Source organism: Falco peregrinus, chromosome 10 (assembly GCF_023634155.1).
Source record: "Falco peregrinus isolate bFalPer1 chromosome 10, bFalPer1.pri, whole genome shotgun sequence".
Classification (NCBI taxonomy): Eukaryota; Metazoa; Chordata; class Aves; order Falconiformes; family Falconidae; genus Falco; species Falco peregrinus.
Genome location: NC_073730.1, coordinates 5,841,144 through 5,860,849, shown reverse-complemented (window position 1 = coordinate 5,860,849; position 19,706 = coordinate 5,841,144). Strand labels below are relative to the sequence as shown.

General features: G+C 49.2%; 1 protein-coding gene and 1 long non-coding RNA gene across 7 annotated transcripts in view; one reads left to right on the top strand and one right to left on the bottom strand.

Moving 5' to 3' along the window:
- Positions 1 to 8,111: 8,111 nt before the first annotated feature.
- LOC129785228 (uncharacterized) lies at positions 8,112 to 13,742 on the bottom strand. 5 transcript variants are annotated; one of them, XR_008748970.1, is made up of 3 exons: positions 13,367 to 13,698; positions 10,504 to 10,629; positions 8,112 to 10,383 (listed from the first exon to the last, which is right to left on the bottom strand). It is a non-coding gene; the product is annotated as an uncharacterized LOC129785228 (long non-coding RNA). The 5 variants fall into 5 exon arrangements; XR_008748972.1 differs by lacking the exons at positions 10,504 to 10,629; positions 13,367 to 13,698 and adding exons at positions 11,455 to 12,001; positions 12,347 to 12,445; XR_008748969.1 differs by lacking the exon at positions 10,504 to 10,629 and having other exon boundaries at positions 13,367 to 13,742.
- A 195-nt stretch (positions 13,743 to 13,937) lies between these two features.
- Positions 13,938 to 19,706, top strand: part of COP1 (COP1 E3 ubiquitin ligase) — a 127,711-nt gene continuing 121,942 nt past the window's right edge. For both annotated transcript variants that reach the window (XM_055815075.1, XM_055815074.1), the window contains exon 1: positions 13,938 to 14,424. In XM_055815075.1, coding sequence (XP_055671050.1) covers positions 14,075 to 14,424 — 350 coding nt within the window. In that variant the 5' untranslated portion in view covers positions 13,938 to 14,074. The remainder of the gene's footprint in view (positions 14,425 to 19,706) is intronic.

Sequence of the window (19,706 nt, the reverse complement as noted above, 5' to 3'; positions counted from 1 at the left end):
CCATGAAGATGGGCAGAGGTATGGTGCACCCAAAGGAAGCTCCCGAAAAGCACTGCCATTTCACTGTCAAACAGGAATTTGATGGTGTCAGGCTCAAACCTTTCCCTGTTTGATGCGGTATCTCAGATACAGCATGGCAAACCACAACCCGAACTGTAGATACAGCTGAAGTGCCATAGCATCGGTGTGTGTCCGGGCTGGAGAGGTAAGGTGGGTATTTTATCCCATGGCAGCATGTCACTGCGGGGGGTGGGAGGGTGGGGAGTGGGTATTTAGCTATTGGAAAACTAGTTTTGTGATGAACAGCGATAATGAAGCTTGGTTTTCTCCAGATTTTCAGTCTTATGCTTTGACTTCAAGTTTTAGAGCTCCAGGCTAGGCTCCCTCCATATTTATGGTGCTGACTGTTTCATGATGACTCCTGGTGAACAGCAGGTTGATGGATCTCCCAGACAATGTTGGGAGCTGAAAGCAGAGACTTGCACTGATGTTCCAGGTGGGAAAGTAGGTTATAAAGCAGGTCTAAACATGATTACACAGGAGGTGTGTGGTGGAGCAGGGACAGGATACAGGGTCTACAGTAATGTCCCCCACACCTCACCTTGATCCCCTTCTTCTCAAGGATAGCTTGAAAAACCTGAGGGTCCCTCTTTGCCCAAAGCACCTATTGCACAATGGCTCTTGGGCTGCTGGTGGGTGAAGGACCAGCTCTGCCCCCATACAGCAACGCATGCCAGGGTGTCCCTGTGGTCCCAGCTGCTCCCAGCTTCTCCCTTGATGAACTCCACCAAGATGGAGCCACCCACAGACCCATAAGCCTCCCAAGAAGACCTCTGCAAGAAATAACGTCAGTGATGAATGTTGCCTGTCTGTGTGAATCGTCTGCCAGTAGGTCATGAATTACTCAGATGTGTCTGTTATCCCGAATTATTCCCTGATTCATGCGGCAGCTTACGCAGGAGCTCCTTGATTAGATTCCTCAGTATCAAACACCCCAGCTCATTGGCCTGACCTTCTTCTCCACGTAAGCCTCCAGGCCATAAACCATTCTTATCCAAAATCTTGACCTCATGTTTAATATTATCTCCGTTGACGTTAACGGAGGTTAGTTAGGCTTGAGCACACGCTGGAAGTTAAGCTTTCCTGTACCAGGACCTCCATGTGTTTCCCTGTGCTGACTGATGACCCGAATTCAAGGATCCCTTTTCCCTGGCTTCAACAAGCTTCAGCTTGGCACATGCATAATTCCTGGAATCAGTTCTCCACCACCGACGATGATGAATCAATCATTTGCTTTCTGAACGTGTTCCACAGAATTCCCTCAGCCTTCAACACGCTGGCAGGCTTTCCCACCAGAAAATTAGTTGGCTCAACAGTTCTTGGGATAGTGAGCACCCCGAGTACAGTTCCTGCCTGGAAACAAACGGATTTAAACATATGAAGTGAACTTTTGTGGGATGACCTTTTTCAGCAGTTCCCCAGCCTTGGTGAGAACCAGACTCAAAAAAAAAAAAAGGGTTTGCGGGCAGAGGGTGATTGAGGAGAGGTAAGTGTGCATGAGGGCTGGTATATTGACATTGGTCAATCTATAACTCCTGGTGCAGTCTAAGGAGGGTTTGTACAGGTTGAGCAGACCCCTGGGTACCTGGCCTCGCTTGGGCAGTTCCATGGAAAATCCTTGTAATGCTCAGGTTGAATTCACTTCACCTCACCTCAGGTACCTGTGAGGCTGGTTGGTTGGCTTGGTTGTCTAAAGCAAGCAAATCACCCAGGCTCCCTCTCTGGTGGGACGAGCAAGAGTTCGGTCCAGAGGTTGATGTATCCCAGATATTTGAGGAGCAGAAGGGATGAATCACTCTCAGACAGTTGCTTGTTCAGTCCTTTGGTAACTGAGGGATCTTGGGCAACAGCTTTTGGATGGCTGAAGCTAGCTAAAGTGAGTCCTACCCCTTGGCGCCTACTTGGGCCTTTGCAAGCCTCCCCCACTGTCTGAACATCCACGTCTAGTTCCACGTGTTATCCTCCACAGTTGCTACGTGAGAAAGGACAAAGCACCTTCAGCCAGAAGTGGGGGAGGAACTGGTGGGCCATCCCAGGTCATGGGGCAAACCTCAGCTGGCATTTCTCTATAGGTGCTTCAGCAGCAAGGCTGGATCCTCCTGTCAGCCACGGGGACTCCCCACAACATCTCCCAGTGCTTCACTGATTTTTCCTGGCAGAAAGCTCTTTCCTCCGTTCTTCCTAACTCCTTAGCTGGAGTTTTTAACCCAATCACTCCTTGCCTTTTCCTCAAGAGACAGTTTATTCCTTTTCTAACAGTTTTGGGTGTCTTTGGAGCCTGTTCCTGTGCCGTCTTCTCAGTTTTTTCCACTCTTGGTGCAACAGCCCCAGCCTCCTGGTGTTCCCATTCTGGCTAGTTTTACCATAGTCACACCATGAGTTTGCAGTATTTGGGGCAGCAGAAAACATTAAGTTTCTTCTAACTCCACAAACTGATTGTCAGCATCCAAAACAGAAGCCCAAATCTGGATGAACTGGTTGAGAGCAGCCCTGCAGAGAAGGACCCGGGGACGCTGGTGGGTGACAACTGGACATGAGCCAGCACAACCCAGCAAGCCAACCGTGCCTTGGGTGCACCACCAGCAGCGTGGCCAGCAGGCCCGGGGAGGGCGTGCTCCCCCTCTATTCTGCTCTCGTGAGACCTCACCTGGAGTAATATGTTCAGCTCTGGGGTCCCCAGTACAAGACAGACATGGACCTGTTTAGAGAGTCACCAAAACTACCCAAGAGCTGGAACACCTCTCCTCTGAAGAAAGGCTGACAGAGTTGAGGTTGTTCAGCCTGGGAAAGAAGAGACTCTGGGGACATCTTGTTGGGGCTTTTCAATAGCTAGGAGGGACTTATAGGAAAAATGGAGATGGATTTATATTTTTTTAACCAGGGCCTGTAGTGACAGGACAAGGGGTAACAGCTTTAAACTAAAAGAGGGTAGATCTGTGGTAGATACAAGGAAGATGGTGAGACAGTGGAAGTGGTTTCCCAGAGCAGCTGTGGATGCCCCATCCCTGGAGCGGTTCATGGCCAGGCTGGATGGGGCTTGGAGCAACCTGGTCTAGTGGAAGGTGTCCCTGCCCACAGCAGAGGGGTTGGAACTAGGGGATCTCGAAGGTCCCTTCCAACCCGAACCATTCTATGATCCTCAGACCACAATTCAGACTTTAAAATAGATGCCCCTGCCTTCCTACAGATGGCCAGATCCAAAGCCTGGTAGGGAAGCTCAGCAGAGCAGGGGATCCCCAGCACCTCTGGCAATCACATCACACCAGCTTGAGCACCAAAATGGGGCTGGGGGAAGCTGGAGTCTCAACATTGGGCCAGGTGTGGGTGTTTATGTATTGGCATAACGTAAAGCATGTTTGCAAAGAGGAATGAATCATTTTTCCCTACCAGTTTAATTGTTGAACAGTGCCTCTCTCTGCAAACTCTTCATGAATAGATGACAACTTTCTCTAATTTAGTCATTAATCCTAATTATTCACTCCATCTCTCCTATTAATAACATGCAGCCAGCAGACTGACAGTAAACAGCTCCGTGCAATTATTTTGCTCAGTGAAGTTTGAAACACGAGCTGCGCCAGGTATTTCTGATGGGGCACAGATTGCATGGCACATCTCTGTCTGCCCACCACGTGGCTCTGAAATCCTAGAACTGCGTTTCTGGTGTGAATGCCCCTGTTTGCAAAATGAACACGTGCCAAAAAGCTGCTGGTTCCCAGACTCAAAGGCATTTGTTTGAATATCTGTGAAGAGTGAATACAAAGAAGGACCAAGGCAAATATGTTTTAAACAGCTCAGTAAATCACCCGTTTCAACTTTGCAGGAGACGGATTTCTTTAGGTCCGTGGTGCATCCATATATTAAGTGACAGTGAGAGAATTCGCCACCTGAAACTAAGAGTGATTTATTGCAAAGGGTACATGAGGAGTACCCAATATTTAATTAGCATTATGTTAATTAGCTGCATCACATTGCTTTCCTCTATCTGCACTGGGATCTAAGCAGAGTCGGGCACCTGAGCGATGCGGGCAGCCCTCTGCCTTCCTTTCCCTGTATTACCTGGGCAAGACCAAACCATCAGCAAGTTATTTAAGGCTGAACAGTTTTAAGGCCATTGGAGGCTGTAGCCCTAGATTTCACCCTTAGCAGGGAATAGAAATAGGGATCTCCCTTATGCACAGAGACCTAAATTTAAAGCCCAGTATAAGGCAAAATCGACAGCTTGCAAGCATGCCCTCGTCCCCTGGAGGAGGCAGCTGCAGCATTAACTCCAGACAAAAATCCCTGCTAGCAAAAACGTATCGACTTCTGGTGGGGAGAGCTCCTGTCTTGGTTTTAAATTCACTCGAGATGCAGAGTTTATTCAATTATCAGCCATCTAGAGAATGAAATGTGGCTTGACTCCAATATCAACTGGGCAGGGGAGAAGATGACAACCAGGTTAACCCCTTGTTCACCCTTCAGCTAGGCAGAGGGCGGGCAGCACGATGGCACCAGGCGATGCTACATGCATGCATCATGCATCTCCAAGGTTAAAGCTATTGGCTCAGTCCCTTGCATGCAGAAAGGGTTTTTACACTGGCTTTGCCTAGGAGGGCAGGTGGAGAAAAAAACACCCCACAATTTGGTGTGGTACCCAATGGGAGGATGCTCTGTTCACAAGCCCCCTTTTGTAAGGGGACCCCATATAGTACAAAGGGCTCTCTGTCCTCAGGGGAGACCCATGGCTGTAAAAACAAAGAGAGACACCGGGGAAAGCGTCTGGTTCATTATTCCCCTCTGAAAAGCTCTCCAGCGTCAGGCTTTTTAAAGGACGACTCTGGGCAACGAGGGGGGTGTGGATTAAAACTGAGATTCATTGGAAGAGGCAAAGGGGGGAGCTGGCAAGATGTAAATCCTCACCAAATGCCCTGGGAAGCATGGAGGGTCTTGGGCTGGCAGCGGAGACCACATGCCAGCACATGGGGCTCCTGGGAGAGGTCAGAGCTGCAGCAGTGTAAAGCAATTTTCTTTGCTCTTCTATGATGCATCTGAAGCACTTGAGGGGCACCACTCCCATAGAGGTTACCTTAATGCCACTAGTTTTGCTGGGGCCGTGCAGCCACGCTCACTGGTGGCTCTGGAGAGCAGCAAGATGTTGGATAGAAAGCAAGTGCCAGCCAGCACAACTTCTCCACTTGCTGCTCAAAGTCTATTCTCAGCCATAAATACAATTTCTGCTGCAGGAGGAGAGGGTAAAGAAGGTTGTATTGTATTTGGGATGCCAAAGCACAAACCTGCTGCTTTCTGGGAATCTCTTCTGCATTAAACTGATCTGACTTGGAGCTCACAGCATCATCCTGGCCACTCACTGCGGTCAGGGTTGTTCCTGCAAAGCAAGATTTTCTCTCAGGGGAACTGGAGAGCAGAGCCCTTCCTGGCAGCAGGCAGAGATGGGAAGCTGGGTCTGTCCCCCGAGAGAGGAACGGTAAATGGCCTCCCTTTCCTTTGTCATTACCTGGCAGCAGCAGCCCTGGCAGAGCTGGCTCTGGGAAGCAGCAGGCTGCAGTAACCGCACATGGAGCATCTTCGCCTGGGCTGAGCTTGCCCTCTGATGGTAAACACTGGTAGTGAGAAGCAGCAGGTCTCCCAAACCCACCCTCTCTCCTGGAGCCTGGGGGGTTTCCCCATTCCCCGCCTGATCCCCTGATGCTAATAAAGCATTTCAGAATGTTACTGCCACGAACCCACTCTCAGCTCCTGGGCTGAAGGCTGTCCCAGCGAGGGCAGCTCCTCCAGGCAGGCCCTTGGCCACAAAAGCCCAAGTTGTGCCCTGCCTCAAGCAGGGCTGGGGGGGCAGGGGCTGGGACAGGGCAAGCAAGGCAGTGCAGGGGTGCTGCAGTCGCTCAAAGGGGGCAACAAGGCCACAGAATGCTTTTTTCAAGCTCTAGTTTGAAAAAGGTACCAGGAAACTTGAAGGAGCACAAGCAAGTTCTGCCAGCCATCTGCCAGCTTACCCAAAGCCAGCAGCGGACTCTTCTGGGGGGCGTCCTTGCAGCACTGACCCCTGTGACCTGCCATCAGCCCAGCTTAGCAAAGAGAAAGGAGGCAGGAGAAGCAGCCAGGGCACAGCCACACCTGCAATTGCTAATGTCAGGGAGCAGAGGGCTGCCCCATGCAGGGGGACAAGCCAGGAGCTGCGGGTGACCCCAGCACAGCAGGGCACCCACCGGCAAGGTGCAGCGTGAGCACAGCAGGCAGGGCCGGGTGCTGGTGACCGGGTCCATCCACACTCCCAGGCACAGCAAAGCAGTCCGGCCCTAGGTGCATCCAGGAGCAGCAGCAGCAGAGGCAGGACTAGGGACCAGCTGCCTACAGCACAGGCACCAGGTCCAGCCAGAAGGCAGCACTAGGGATAGGCACTCTTGCACTACATCCCACGCAAGGGAAGAAGCTCAGGCTTGACTTTCAATACAGCACCTGGGCCAAGGCTTTTTTGGTGCCCCCAGGGTCCTGGCAGGTGGCACAATGCTGCATGCAGGGGCAGAGCTTAAGTTGTCCTGTCACCCTCCTTTTTCCTGCCTCTCCACTATTTCTCTGCTGGAGGTCAGACCCTGGGGCCTACCTCCACAGTGACAGAGCTGTTGGCTCCTTGCTTTTCATGGGAATCTGCTTCCAAAGCAGGCACTAAGCAAGGACTTTGCTCCCATCCATGTTCATATGGGGGGAGACGTAGAGAATTTGACACCTGCCCATCTTTCTCCCACTTTAGATTGAAGGAGAAAAAAATCAGCTGTAAGAGCACGGTGGTTACACAGTGATCAGGTATCACAGAGAGTGATACACGCACACGTCTGGGGACTGCAGGGCTGGACCTGGGGGTAAAGAAATGTATGGGGGTAGTAAAAGTGAAAAGGACACCTGGCTGGGTTAGGGTGTCAGGAGTAGGTCAGTGGATGAGGGCCAGGGGTGGTGAGGTGCTGAGTTTTGTGCGTAGTCCCTGGCATTCAGCCTGGGCATCACACCGCATTTCCCTGGTCACATGCGCAGGGAGGGATGAGAGCAGGCAGAACTTTGGGGGTTTTAATCATAACAAACCCTTATTGTTTCTGGCCTGTGGGTGACAAGACAGCATCGTGGTGGGTCATCCTGGGCTGCAGGTGGCAGAGGTGATGCAGGAGAGCAGAGCAGCGAGCTGTGGGCAGGAGTGGTGCATACCTGTCAGCTCACAGGCATCTTCAGGTCGGTTCAGACAGCAACTTTTATTGCCAACTGCAAAGGCCTTAGGATAATTTTTCTCACCAGATAACCAGCAGAGACATCATTTTCCTTCCTACTTGAAGGAGGAGACGCACCAGATATTTCCTTGTGCCCAGCAAGGATTTGATTTGGGCAATGAAGAATAGCACGTGGGCTAGAGGGAGAAGCTCACCTGTGCGGGCAGAGTTCATCCTTGGCAGAAGCAACAGGGCAGTGTGAAATTTCCCAGGCTGCAAACCGTCAGTAGTTCAGTGGATCACACCTTGAAATGCCCTTGTTGGTAGCTGCCTTCCCTAGAAGGGCAATTTTTTCAAAACCCACTGATCTGCACCAACCCCAACGAATGAAAGTGGACTGGAAAATATTCAGGCTGGTCAACCTTAATATAGTCATTCAATAGGCTTGAAAATACTGAAATTTGAAATAGATTTCTCTATATGTGTTTCACTTCCTGAATCTTACAGCTCACTTTTTCCAGTCTGCCCCTATAACAGCAAAGACCAGGTACGCACTTCCCTAAAAATACTGCAGAGCAACGTGGCTCAGGGAAACACCAAATCTAGGCAGCCGGGGCTACAAGAAAATATCAGCGCTCACAAGCCATGCAGTAAATCCTAGCAGGTGGCAACACTGAAGACAGATGACTTTTGCTGTCTGTAACATAACGGGGGAAGTTCACAGGAGAGAGCAGCACATGTTAACGCTCCAAAAAACAATTGCAAGCCACTAAATAGACCTGTTCCATACTATAAGGGCACATAAACTACTTCAGTGTCAATCATATTTTGTGGGAAAGAAATCACCCTTGACAGAGATGCCGAATTCATCTTTACTAAAAGGATTAGTGCAGTTACAGAAGGAATGAATTTGATCATGTCTGTATTTAGGCATAGTGTATTAGCTGAGAGTGGGAACCATAGCAGGGGCTGAGCTTGGCCAGGTTTTAGGGGGTGTCAACGGTAGCAGCTACGCTGGGTAAGGAGCAGCCTCGCCTCGCTACTGCAGTGCGTGAGAAACAGCAAACTTCGGCAGAGCTGCAGCGTCCTGAGACCGACCTGGGCTTGCACAAGCCGAGGCTGGGCCAAGCACGTGTGGGAGAGAAACTACCTCTAGCTCGGCTTATGCCAAGTGGAGGGTTTGGTTAATATTTTCCTAGAAAGCCCACTCTTTGAATACAAGGTCAAAGACTCAGAGCAAAAGGACGTGCCATAAGAGAACCTTCACTCTACCCCCGGGCACATGCATTACAGTGCGGTGTTTAATAACAAGATGGTATCTTCCTTTTTCACTTCTAAAGGAAATTTCATAATTTTGAGCAGTGAATCAGGTATTTCTGCTTGTGTAGGTCAGAAATGAAGTCAAGCTCCTCTGTAGCTTTGCTTCAATGCACACGCATTGAAACAGCAGTTGCATGTGCATTTCTTTTGGGGTCTTTGTAGCGCCTGGAAACTTTGGAGGACAGTATTTCATTACAGAAGAATCACCAAATGATTTAAACCTCATTTTAGTTCTATCAAGTCAAATGCCTCTTCAGAAGACCTGAATGATGTAGTTTGCAGTGTAAAGGTGACATTTCTCCCAGACACTTTTTTGTTTGTTTGTTTTTTGCTTTAAAGGATCAGAGCTTTTTAAACATAGCAGTAAATGTTAATATTTTATTTTGCTGATTCTTCATTTCTGAAAATGGTTACAACATTTTTGCTCAAAATCTCTACACCAACTTGGAGTTAGCCTAAGGCCAGTGCATAAAATTCCATCTGCAGGTGGCAAAGGTGTTATTATAAAGCATTGAAAGAAATCCTTTTTTTTTTAATAATTCTGTATAATCTTAACTATAATAGATGTCGCTAAGCATCTTCCTTCCTGCCACTACTTGCTTCTGCATTACTGAACTAGAAAAGAAATTAAAAAAACCAAAACCAGTCCCCCCAATTCCTGCTGCCCTCATATCCCATGCAGCCTGAGTTAGTTTGAGTATTTTAATAAGCAAATATTTTCTCACAGTCAAGTTTCAAGTGATGACTGTGCATGTACCTGAGTTGCTACAAGAGCCATTAACTCCTACCCCTCTGTCAAAACGCCATCATTAAGTGCATTGTGCCCTTTCCTCAGAGGCCCTCCCCTGTGCACGTAGCAAGTGGGTACTGCTGCCCTGCAGAGCAGATGTGTCTGCTGTGGGCAGGGAGTCCTGAGCTCTCTTTCCCTGCCCGACCATGCCCTCCAGATCCCCACACCTGTGTCTCACTGCAGGAATTCAAATTCAGGGAGAAGTGTCCAGGTTTCTCCCAGTAAACCGGGGAGGGAGCGTACCTGATGGTTAGGAACTGGGTCCCCTGGATAGCTTTGCTGCAGGTTTCTTTAGGAGAAGTTGCTGACAGCCTAATTTTCAGATTTATGGAGCATTAAGAGTTCCCATCGACTCTGTAACCAGATGATGAATCTGTCCACGCTTCATTTTTCTCAGCTATAAAATGGGAGAAATGGCATTTCTGTCACTGGCTAGCTGGGAGGTTAATGCAATGATTATTAATAAAGGACTCTAATGACCTCTGGAGCAGCAATTCTCAAGCCAGGGTGGCTGTTCTGAGCGGGGGCTGCTGCGTTCCTGAACAGACTAACGGATCCCAGTGGAAATTAGGTGGTAGCAACGGGCTCAGAAACGGAAACAGAAGTAATTTTCCTCATAAGTCATCAGCAGTCAGGAACAGAGCCCGGAAGGTGACTGTCACTTCCCACAAACATCTGGCTGACACATCGCTCTGTGCGGAAGAAGTCTCAGTCTTGCTGCATGGTGATCCATGCAGAGTGCCCTTAATGTTTTCGGCAACTGTGCTACCACTGGGTATCACAGCTGCAACTGCGCAGGTAAATGGAGCCGCAGTCGTAAAAGTCACAAACTCAGGGCTTATAATAAGTAGGATTTATGTACCCAGAAGAGCAGGATCTATATCACTATTAAGGTTCATTCATCTATAGGCAGTTCTTATCTGCTCCTTCCTTTAATGCCATGGGTAGAGATCATCATCCCTTTTTGCACAGAACTGGTACTTCATTGCTAGGGACACAGTCATCAACCGGCTTCAGAGGCTGGAAAACAGAGAAAAATAAAAGCAGATTACTACAGCCAGTCTTCCAAAATGTATGTCTGTCAGAAACCTATACTTTGTATAAAGTAACCACTAAGGGCTGTAGCTGGAGACATCTTACCCAGAGTAACTGATTTTTTTTCAGCCTAAGGGTTAGGCCAGTCAGGAATGGGTCATGTTTACCGGCTGGGCAGGAGGTGTTTGCCTTGCTGTGCTCCACACACCTTTGAAGGCAGATAGACATCTCCTTTAAGAGGAGACACAAAGGTAATTCCAGATTAAGCAAGGAAACACAAGCAGTCTTCTGGGGGCAGATTTGAGCCTAAACAGGACCCCAGAAAGACCTACTGAAAATAAAAAGACCTACACCAGGGCGCAGATGGATGTCCTCACACCAAGAAACCCCAGTCTGTCCTGAACCCATCAGGAGTTGTGCTTCAATGTGGGATCCCAACCGCAAGAAGGTGCAAGCATCTGACACGCTGCTGGCTGAAGGAGACACAGGGACATGATCAGAGGGCTGAAGCACCTCTCCTCTGAAGACAGGCTGAAAGAATTGGGTTTATTCAGCCTGGAGAAGGTGTGGCTCCGAGGAGAAAGGGGCCTTTCAATTCTTGAAGGGGGCTTGTAAGGATGAGGACAAGCTTTTTAGTAGGGCCTGTAGTGATAGGACAAGGGGCAATGGTTTTAAACTGAAAGAGGGTAGATTTAGATTAGATATTAGAAAGTAATTCTTTACTGTGAGGGTGGTGGGACACTGGCAGAGGTTGCCCAGAGCAGCTGTGGATGCCCCATCCCTGGCAGTGCTCAAGGCCAGGCTGGACGGGGCTTGGAGCAACCTGGTCTGGTGGGAGGTGTCCCTGCCCAGGGCAGGGGGTGGAACTAGGGGATCTTGAAGGTCCCTTCCAACCCAAACCATTCTACAGTTCTATGAAAAAAACTCTTACAGCTGATATATCATGTTTCACTCTGGTACCCCTGCCATAGGATCTAATAACAGCATTGTCGATACTTGGACTGTATCAAATGAATTCTTAGACCTCATTTCGTGCTAACAGGGCCTGGAAGATACCTGACCCAGCAGTGCTCCATCCACAGTGAACTTTAAAACTGGGAGAGTTTATCCATGTCCTTTGTCTCACTACAATGCACAGGCATCTCGAGGAAGTAGCATCTAATCTTCCCTCAGGCTGCAAACATTGATCTTGGAACTGGTAATGCAAGGTAACCCCAGGAAAAAAATATCTCCAGAAGCCTGAGGCTGTTCAGTATGCATCAGGGCAGTGAAGAGAAGGTCTTTGCTTAGAGGGCCTCCAAGAGCTCAGAATTATATCCTGAAGCTCAGGTATTAGGGATTTGGTCCTTCGGTGCTGAAAGTGCTGGATGCCACACTTGCTGCCAGGCCTGTGGGTGTAGGTGTTGTTGTGAAGGCCATAAGTGGGCACATATTTGATCTTTAACAGCATTTATGTGTGTCATTTTTTCCTCCCTGAAGCACAGTCAGGAATGGCAAGACTTTTCAAGGATCAGCCAGTATTTCAGTACGTGTGAAGCATCTAGATGTCCTATTGCCAATACTACTGCATTGCAGACACTCATCCATAAAGCTTTTGGTCCCTCTGAAAGACAAGGAAATGAGACTTTGCTTTCTCTTAGCAATAGGAAATATGATGCACACAGACCCAAACAGACAGGCTCAAATTTAGACAGTTCTTTTTTGCTCCCACTGAAAACAGGGGGAATTGATATGTTTCAGTGTCTTTATGGAGACCTGCCAGTCAGAAGGCTATTTATAGAAAGCAGGGGAAGACAACAGCTAAAAAAACCCCACCAAAACCCAAACCAAACCACTAAAAAGAACCTCAAAAACTCTAAGAAGGAAACTTTTTAATAACAGCAACAGAGTTAAATCATGAGAGTGACTATAATGGCAGATGTCAACTTGTAAAGGTAAGACTACTGACCTGGATCTCAAAAAGAAGCTGCCTTTGTATTTTCTGTCTTGCACAGATCCATGTTTACACACTAACATTCCTCAGAGAGACAGTTTGGGTTTTGTTTTGTCTTGGTTTGTTTCCCCACCCCCCCCCACCCCCCCCACCATTAGGGATAAATACACAGAGGCAAATACCCAACGGTATTCAAGCAGAAGTTGAGAGGAGATGTCAAGAGGGGCACTCCACAGCTCTCCATGTGTAGCAGCATCTCCAGAGTGAATCAGGAGCAGCGTTTCCCTGTGCTCTCTTTGGGACACCTGTGATCCTCTGTCCCTGCCACCCTGCTGCATGCCAGAGAGGTCTCCTGACCAACACTGCCTACCTGAAGCCACCTTTTTTTCTCTCAGACCAGTTTTACCAGCTCTCATACTGGTTTTACAGCCCACTGAAAGCTCACTCTGCTGTCTTCCCTGGGAGGAGTGCCACAGAGCTGATCTCTCTGGGCGTTTTCCCATACCTGGGTTTAGGATTACCATCCTCAGGGAATGCCCTAGTGTTTCGCCAGCTGCCTCTTTAACCCTAGACAGGTAAAGCTGACTGTAGACAATACAGTTACTCAATGCAAAGCAGGCAATACGTTTCTATGGGTTGCTGGAAGAGAAATTATGGGGAACAGGTATCTCTGTGCAGTACTTCTGGCCTTGCCAAGTGCCGTGGTCCATAAGCCCTTCTGTTTGGCTTGCAGAAGTCAGGGTCTTGGGATGACATTTTCCCTCACACCCAAAACATCTCTGAGGCATTGTTCATTAACACTTCATTCATTAACTTAATGAATAAATGAACTGTATGCATTTATTCATTCGTTTATTTAATTCATAAATGAACTTTATTCATTAATTAATGCAGAAAGCAGTCTGCCCTGGCTTCTGTAAAATCACGGGCTACTGTAGGGAAGCAGGGACGCGCCGTGGGCCATGTCACTGGGATCCCTGCCTGCCCAGGCAGCGAAGGGAGCTGGCTGAAGCCCGGCGAAAGCCGTTAACTCACTACTGGAGGCCTTTCCGCGGAGCTGGACAGCGTTCGGTACCCGGGGTGAGCCGTGCAGGCACAGGGCAGCTCCTCGGGGTGCACGGCCCAGGTGACAGCCGCCGGCGGGAGCGGCCTGTGAGGCACGGCGCAGTCCGGCGCCGCCGAGGGACTTCTGTGCGCTGAGGGAGAGGGTCCCTGAGGGAGCGATGTCTCTGTCGGGGGGCGGCCTGCACCGGGGCGGGCAGGAGCGGCGGGCAGCGGGGCGGGCTCCCGGCCCGCGGTCCCCCCGGCGCGGCCGGCCGCTGGCCTGGGTTCGGCGGCACGGCGGGACGCCCGCCCGCAGGAGCCGTGCGGAGCCGCCGGGGAGCCCAGGGCTCGCCGCGGCCGGGAGGCCGGGCCCGACCCCGCCGCCCCGCCCCGAGGGCAGCACCGCCCCGCCCCGGGCCGCGCATGCGCGGCGGGCTGTCCGCCTGTCAATAAAGCTTGAACAAGCGCCGGGCCGGGGACGCGCGGGCGGGCGTGTTTTGTTGGGTTTTTGGGTTTTTTTTGTTTTGGTATTTTTTTTTTTTGCCCCCTCCCTTCTCTCTCTCGCTTTTTTTTTTTTTTTTTTTAATTTTTTTTTTTCTCTTTGAACGAACTTTATTGTTCCCGCGGTGCCGCGCGCGGGGATGCGCTGAGGCCGCTCCGCCGTCGGCCCCGCTCCGCCCGCCCCGGCTCGGCCTCGGCATGTCGGGCAGCCGCCTGCCGCCGCACCCCGCCGCGCCGCCCGCCGCTACCCCGGCCTCCTCCTCTTCCTCCTCCTCCTCCTCCTCCTCTTCGGCGGCCATGGCGCCGGGCTCGTCCTCCTCGGGCGGCGCGGCGGCGCGGCCTGTGCTGGTGGCGGCCGCCGTGTCGGGCTCGGGCGCGGGGCTGGCCCGGCTGGCGGCGGCGGCGCGGCCCGGCGGTGGCGGCGGCTCCTCCGCGGGAGGCGGCGGTGGCGGTGCGGGCGGCGGCAGCAGCAGGAAGAGGCCGCTGCTTACCCCGCTCTGCAACGGGCTCATCAACTCCTACGAGGACAAGAGCAACGACTTTGTCTGGTGAGCGCGATATATCGCGATAGCGGCACCCGCTACCCCGCTGAGGGAAGCCGGGGCGCCGCCATGCCGGAGGGAAGCCCCGGGGGTGGGTGATAGCGGCGGGAGGCCGGGGCAGCCGGCAGCGGCCCCTCAGGGCTCCCCGCGGGGAGCGGGGCGTTCGCACCTCACCTCAGCTCGCCCTGGCGGGGTCATGGCGCCGGGGGCTCCCCCGCTGCGGGGCTGGGGCCGCCTCTGGGCCCTGTGCAGCGGCGCTGCTTTCACCCTCGCTGTTCTTAAGCCGAATCGGGCTATTCCTGGCAGGTTCCCCCCCGGGTGCGCTTCAGCAGCCCAGCGTTGCGGCCAGGACCCGCGGCGTGCGGGCTGTCCTCACGCAGCCCGGTGACACGGCCAGTCCGTGCCTGTTACCTGGGCCCTGTGGCGCCGGCGGGGCCGGGCCTGTGCTGGGGGACACGGCCCCCGCTGAGCCCAGGACGAGGAGCCAGTGCAGGAGCTGGTGCCCCTCCGGCTGGGGATCCAGGGAGTCCCGTGGTGGTTGACACATCCAGTGAAGCTCTGTTGCTGGGAAAGGTTGGTTAGTTTCAAACAGCAAGAAGGTTTGTGTTGGTCTGGCACCTAAAACCACATGAGCGGGAAACTTCTGTGATGATGGGATAAAGGTTTTTTCTTTTTTTGAGGCCATTCAGATGCTGTCCTTATAATATTCAGCCAAAACTGCAGCTCGTAGCTGGAAATACTCTTTCAGCAGACTTGGTAGACCAAGGCCCGCTGCAATGTGTGGTGGCTTGAGAACTGTTGGTGATTTGCAGTTTCAAAGAGAGCCCATTACTAATGGGTTTCAAACCTCCTGACATAAGGAATAGGTTTGACTTTTATAGCTGGTTGGATGTACTAAAATGTGAGAACAGAAAGTAGGGATAAGTGTTCACATCTGAGAGGCAAACAGTGAAGAGATACTGGAAAGAAGCTTGAGTTGTGGGGAAGTCATGTGTTGGAAAGAAACAGGGTTTTTTTTAAAAAAAAAAAGGAAGAGAAATGGGCCACAGCTTCCCAGATGACATTGACAGCTCTGACTTACAGGTGAGGGTTAGATGTCTGATGTCTCTATGGGACAGGAATTGTGGCAAAAATATGCAGACTTGATTTTACAGCTTTGTAAACTGTCTAGCAGAGTAGGTAGCAAACATCCTTGCTACCAAAGTGAGAACCTGAAGCTGCGAAGAAGTTAGTGGCAGAAAAAACAGTAAGTACTTCTTACTAGTAGTAAGTGATAATAAAATATTACTGCTTATTACTGTAAGTATTGGTTTGTTCAGTAACAGATATAAGATGAGAGAACAGCTGTAATCAGCTGGCCTGCTCTGGCTGAAGGCTCTAGGCCATGTTAGGTGGATCTAAGGGCATTTGGTGTGGGAGAGGGTTGCATTGCTGTTGCTCGTGGGTTTTCTGATCAGAGGGGATAATGCAATTGCAAATGTCCATGTCCCTCTGTTCCCTTCACAGTTATACTCTGGCAGTAGTGGTCTACAACCATTGTTCCCCATCCCTTTCTAGTCAGCTGTCACTTCTTGTTTTGTTGTCTGTTGTAGAAATGAAGGTGTTTAAAGGGAAAATAACACCCATAACAAGTTTGTAGGCCAGCTGAAGTATTTAGAGATGGTTCAAAAAGCTGAGTTTCTTGTATCTTCCCCCTCCCCCTGCAGGTAAGTACTGTGCATGCTTCAAGGAGAACATGTAATTAGCTGTTCACTCCTCATTGAGGAGCGCTGCTGGCTGAAAAAGTGAGAGGGGGGGAAAAAATCAACTGAGGTAACTGGGAAAATGTCCTGTCCCCCTTTTCCTGGTATTAATGAGAAATACATTGGGCATTTTGAAGTGCAGGTCAGACACTTTTAAGAGTAGACAATGGTTATAGTTAGTTAACTTACACAGCAGTGAAGAACTCTGGTATTGTTGTGGGCTGTAGGGGCTGATTGTTATGTATTAACACTAGCTTCAAGTTAATAGTAGTAGTATTATTTTTTTTTTTAGTTAGCAATACAGTTATACAGTGCAGAAACAAACTCAACTGGGCAGCTCTGGAATTTTGAGCAATGTCCAAGAAGACAGGTGTGTGTGAATGTGCAGCCTTAAATAATTGATTTAAACAAGCTTTGGATATCTTGGTGTGAGAAGCAGAAGTTTACCATATGCTGGGTTGTTCTTTTTTTCCCTGTAAGGACACTTTCAAGATGCTGTCAGCTGCAGGGAACATTTGATAATTTTTCTGAACATGGGCTGTGAGTTGATGTTAGCCACAGCTGTGGACTCAGTGGTAGATTCAGTCTGTACCCGACTGAAAGTGGGAAAGCATAAAGAAGTTTGGGTGAGTTTCAAACTTCAAGGTACAAGTGGAAAGTCTGTAAATAGTGTTAATGTGTGCAACCTCCCTGCCTGTCTTCTGAAAGTGCTGTCTCAGCAATATGAGGCCTAGGTTTAACGTAAACATTGGCATACATTGCTAGTCTGGGTTGTGAAATGTTTAGCAAGTGTAGGCTCACAAGTTTGCAAGTGCGGTATGTATCAGCTTCTGACTGGAAATGTGTAACTAGTCAGGAAGGCAAATAGGTCTGACTTACTGGACAACTTCATGGTAAAAGGGGAAACTGTTTCTCTTACTGCAGGGTGTAGAATTAAAGGTAGCTTGCTGTTCCTATAGCCAGGCCTCTTTCCACTTGCCTGAGAAGATCTGAAAGGGAATCCTCTGATCAGAGAATTTTCGCCTGTCCAGCAATGTAATTGCCCTGACATTACTCCCAAATAGTGGTTGACTAAATGTCTTTTAAACCAGTTACTATCTGCTTGGGTCCCTGGACGTGGCTGCTTCATACCAGTAGTTGTTTCTGACCTCTGCCATAGGTAAGAACATATGGAAAAGGGGATGTTGCATACTGACCTGCAGGGGTACACACAACAAGCTTATGTATGGGTAGGACTGTGTGCCATGTTTGAAGGTGGACTTGCAGGTTCATGGGTGTTTAAAACAGTTCTTACCTCAGGTGGTTACCTGTTAATGCTAGGCATGGGCTGGGTGTAGTTATTCATGTGTTTGTGATCTGGCAAACCCCTTTAAAGACTACTGCAAACTGACCCTGGAGGTCACAAGCTAAAACCACAGGGAGCTGTTTATGTACCATGTGTAATGATGGTTTTATGATCTGTTTTGTTGGAGCTTCATATTCAGTAGATACTAATGGTAGTGATCTTCATCCTGGCCACCTTCCACGTGAAGGACAGAGCCTGCAGCAAGTCCTGCTCTATGTTTAGACCAAGGAGGAGCAGAATAGGAGGAAGAAACTGTAATAGGTCTTGTTTGCTGTGGAGCAGAAGGAAATCTGAAGTGTGTTTTAATTTTATAGTGACCACTCCAGCCAGGTGTTTGGGCAGCAGCAGTGTGACAGTAGTGCTCTTCTCAAGGCACTTCTCAACAGCTGGCAAAACTTAGAGGCATGAACTTGATTAAAATTATTTTAAAAATGTTTGAGGTCTACTGCATAGAGAAAGAATGGTAGGTCTTTGCAGTGTCGGATAAAAAAAGCTGTTAGTAAATAAGGCAGTGACATTTTTGGCTTGCTGAAGTAATTTGCATCCTTTGTACTTGGCTCTGCTGTTTAAAACAAATAGAGTTAAGAACTATCTCATGCAGAGAAGCCTTGATTTCACCATACCTCTTCCCAGTTTTGGTGTATACTGCAAGCTGTAGTGTGTCTCAAGTCCCCATCACTCCACTACTTTCTTAGCCTTCCCTGTGTGTTAGATTAACTTAAAACAACTGGTGCATAGCAACTTCCATGTGTTATAGCCAGCTTGGCTTCAGTAAATATTAAAAAACATCAATCTTGTTTCCACTTGTAAATCAGTTAGCGTTTCGGGGGAAACAGTTCTTAATGGAAAATTCAGGCTCGGTTAACAATGACCCTGGCACTGAATGGCCGTCTTTGCTGGCTCTGATAGCTTTTTCTCAACTGTTTTGCCTCTGTCACTTCTCCAATCAAACTGGTGTGAAGAAGAGGAAGTTTGGGAAACCAGCCTTGGATGCTCATGTAACACTAAGTGTGTGACTTCTTAAAACATGCCAGGCTAATAGAGTACAAAGAAGCCTAATTCTCCTCCTATTATCTTCCCTTTTTGGCTAAATTTGGTCATAATTTATTCTGACTAAACAGTGCCTTGGAACTAAATAACTTCTAACTCGGAAACACAGACTGGAACTTTTGAAGTTGGTGCTACTCAAGAAAAAAGTGCAGAAAAGTGTCTGTCAGGGTGGAAGAGCGACAGGTGCATGTAAAGTATTTGAGGTGGCTCAGTTGGTTCAGAGTAATGTTCTAGTTTGATTTGTTTGCCTATATGTTGTGTTTATACAGACAGTTTGGTGGAATATTTAAGACAACCTGGTTTGTGTGTTAGATTGCACAAACCTTTCAAGGCGTCCCTGGTTTTCAGTTTGGTGATTCAGAGCGGGATTGCATTGGCAGAGGCCACAGCTTCCCTTCTGTGGGCTTAAAAATAACTATTTAAGAGCATTTTTCATCCCTATTTTTAAATGCCTAATGGGGTAACAAGTTTTAGTATCTTCTACAATGGATGACAGAAAGGGGGAGTGACTTCTGTGGAGTGCTAACAAGGGGAGAAATTAAGGTGCTCCCCTCCCCTGCCAAGCATTGCTTGCTTCAGTCTGATCTGGGTTTTTGATCTTGGATTCAAAAAGACTCCTGCTTTTCAAAAGTTAACAGTTTATTAACGGCTCATTCTGTGGGAACTGCCTTGTTGGCAGAAGGTGGGAGGAAGTTGTTTCTGAAGAAAACAAATGCTGCTGAAAACCTTTCTGAACTGAGACTGGTGTGGACATGCAGGAGTGTGAGGAGAGCATTTGGATGTCTGTAAGGGCTTGAAAGCAAGGTGAAGCTTGTGACACAGCAGGTACGTGTGTTATGTGCAGAATTGTGACGTTGCTGTCCACAGTGTCTCACTAGATAGCTAGCCAAGACCTGAAGATGAGCATGTATGTGACGGAATATCTTACCAGCTACTGGGGACAGTAGCCATAGGAGTCACTGGAAGTAAGGCACAGCTCTTGTCTACTTCCATTTGTGTTTGTTTCCTTCAAATGTCATAGCCACTTGATGAGACTGATTTCTTCCACTACCCATCTCACTGTATTCCTGTCTCTTGTCGTACTTGGGTTCCTGTAGAGCACTGCTTGCTTGTACATCCTTCCACTCTTCAGCTCCCTGCTTGGTTTTTGG